This window comes from Antrostomus carolinensis, unplaced genomic scaffold (assembly GCF_000700745.2).
Source record: "Antrostomus carolinensis isolate BGI_N321 unplaced genomic scaffold, ASM70074v2 scaffold30703, whole genome shotgun sequence".
Classification (NCBI taxonomy): domain Eukaryota; kingdom Metazoa; phylum Chordata; class Aves; order Caprimulgiformes; family Caprimulgidae; genus Antrostomus; species Antrostomus carolinensis.
In genome coordinates, this window is record NW_010306347.1 from 3,241 (window position 1) to 4,904 (window position 1,664).

A 1,664-nucleotide genomic window follows, 5' to 3' on the forward strand; every position below is an offset into this window, starting at 1 on the left:
GACGCTGCCGGGGTTCCCTGTTGATCCGGTTGGGTTTTTTACCAACGTTCCTACGTTTGGTGGCTTTGATACCGTAACCGTCAGCATCCAAGTGATAAGGTTTCTCATCAGAACCGGAGCTCTCGCTACCGTTCTCCTCATCCTCAGACAACATGTTGATCTCGGGGTACAGGTACCGGCTGGGAGCCGAACGCAACATGGCAAAGGACATGTTGGGTGACGAGGGGACACCGGGGAAGCAACGTGGGGATGATCTCTACCTTCTGCCGAGCTGCCAATCACCTCAGCTCCAGGAGTTCATGCTGCTCCCTTGACTGGGGTCCTGAGAGCCCCGGTTCACCCTCCGGCTGAGTGGGGGTACGATGGGGGGTCCCCTTCCCCAGCTCCCCGCCGCTGTCTCTGCGCAGAAGGGGTTAAGGGCTGCTGGCAGGCAGGGCTGCCTGTTTCCTCTCCCCACACATGTGCATCTCTTAAGACTCGGGGAGTGTGGCAGGAACAGGGAGTTTTATAGCAGAGCAGTGGTCAGCCAGGCCCCTCCTCCAGCTCTGGCTCTACAAGTGGGACTGCCTAGGCTCAGCCTACCTGAGCTCACCCTCCATCCCTTCAGGGGACTTAACCCTTCAAGGCTCAGCCAAGGGGGTCCTGCTCGTGAGCTGGGGGGCTGCAACCAGCGTGGTGAGGGCAGCAGTGTTTGTGGTTCACCTGCCAACGTTGACCCTCGGCCGTGGCTGCCCACCCGGCACACAGCGGGCACGTGGGGGCTTGTGCGGCTTCCTCACCCATCACCTGCGTGGGCACAATGCTGCTGGTGAGGTGGGCACTGGTGGTGGGGTCCATGGGGGCTCCTGGAGGACCCTACATGTGGGAAGGGAAGGAGGGTCCCATGCCTGTGGTCTTCATAGACAACCAGTGTCTGGGACAGGGCTGGGGATGGGGTTATGTCACCCCCAGGCTGAGGCTGGAGAATTGGGGTCCTGCTCAGGATCAGTCCCCCAAAAAGAGCCCCTGCTCGCTCCCTCCCCTTTCCCACAGCAGGGACCAAATCCATCCTGCTGCTGCTAATGGGGCAGAGAGGGAGGAATTAACCCTTGAGGAGCTGCCGCCGGCACACCGACGCACCCGCCGATGCATGCCTGCTGCTTTAATTTGCTTTAATTTCCTCCCCAGATATCAAGAATGACATTTGTGTCTCTGTCAGCCCCCGGAGGTGTGTGTGTGTGTGTGTGAGTGCTCCTGTCCCTGTCACTGGTCCCCATAGCCTGTCCCCGTACACTGAGGGGAGCAGAAACCAGCACCAGTGGGGGTTGGACTGGATGACTTTGGTCCCTTCTGATCCAAACCAGTCTGTGATTCTGTGATTCTCTGATTCTGTGACCTGCAAGACTTTGCAGCCTGCCCCAAACTACCCCCTTAGAGGCTCATGGGGAGAGTAACCCCAGGGCTGCTTGATTTTATAGCATTGGTCATGGACCTGGAGCCATGAAGGTGCTGCTGCAAGGTTGATTGGGGTGCTGCAAGGCAGCTCTGGGGACAGCTGACCAAGACCCCACTGCTCCAAGCCAGGTCCTGGCCTTCCAGTGCACTTGGTTTTCATGATTTGTTGATAAACAGCATTTTAATTTGGCCAGAAATGGGAATTGCCATTTGTGGTGGTTGCACTTGGC

At 58.1% G+C, this 1,664-nt stretch overlaps 1 protein-coding gene across 1 annotated transcript in view; it reads right to left on the reverse strand.

Moving 5' to 3' along the window:
• Positions 1-211, reverse strand: part of LOC104522742 (basic helix-loop-helix transcription factor scleraxis) — a gene marked incomplete at its 3' end in the record, with an annotated part of 526 nt that extends 315 nt beyond the window's left edge. Inside the window, 2 exon segments of the mRNA XM_010165112.2 lie at positions 1-4; positions 6-211. The exon segment at positions 1-4 is cut by the window's left edge and continues 315 nt beyond it. Of these exon segments, the coding sequence (XP_010163414.2) occupies positions 1-4; positions 6-211 (210 nt within the window).
• Between the last annotated feature and the right edge of the window lie 1,453 nt (positions 212-1,664).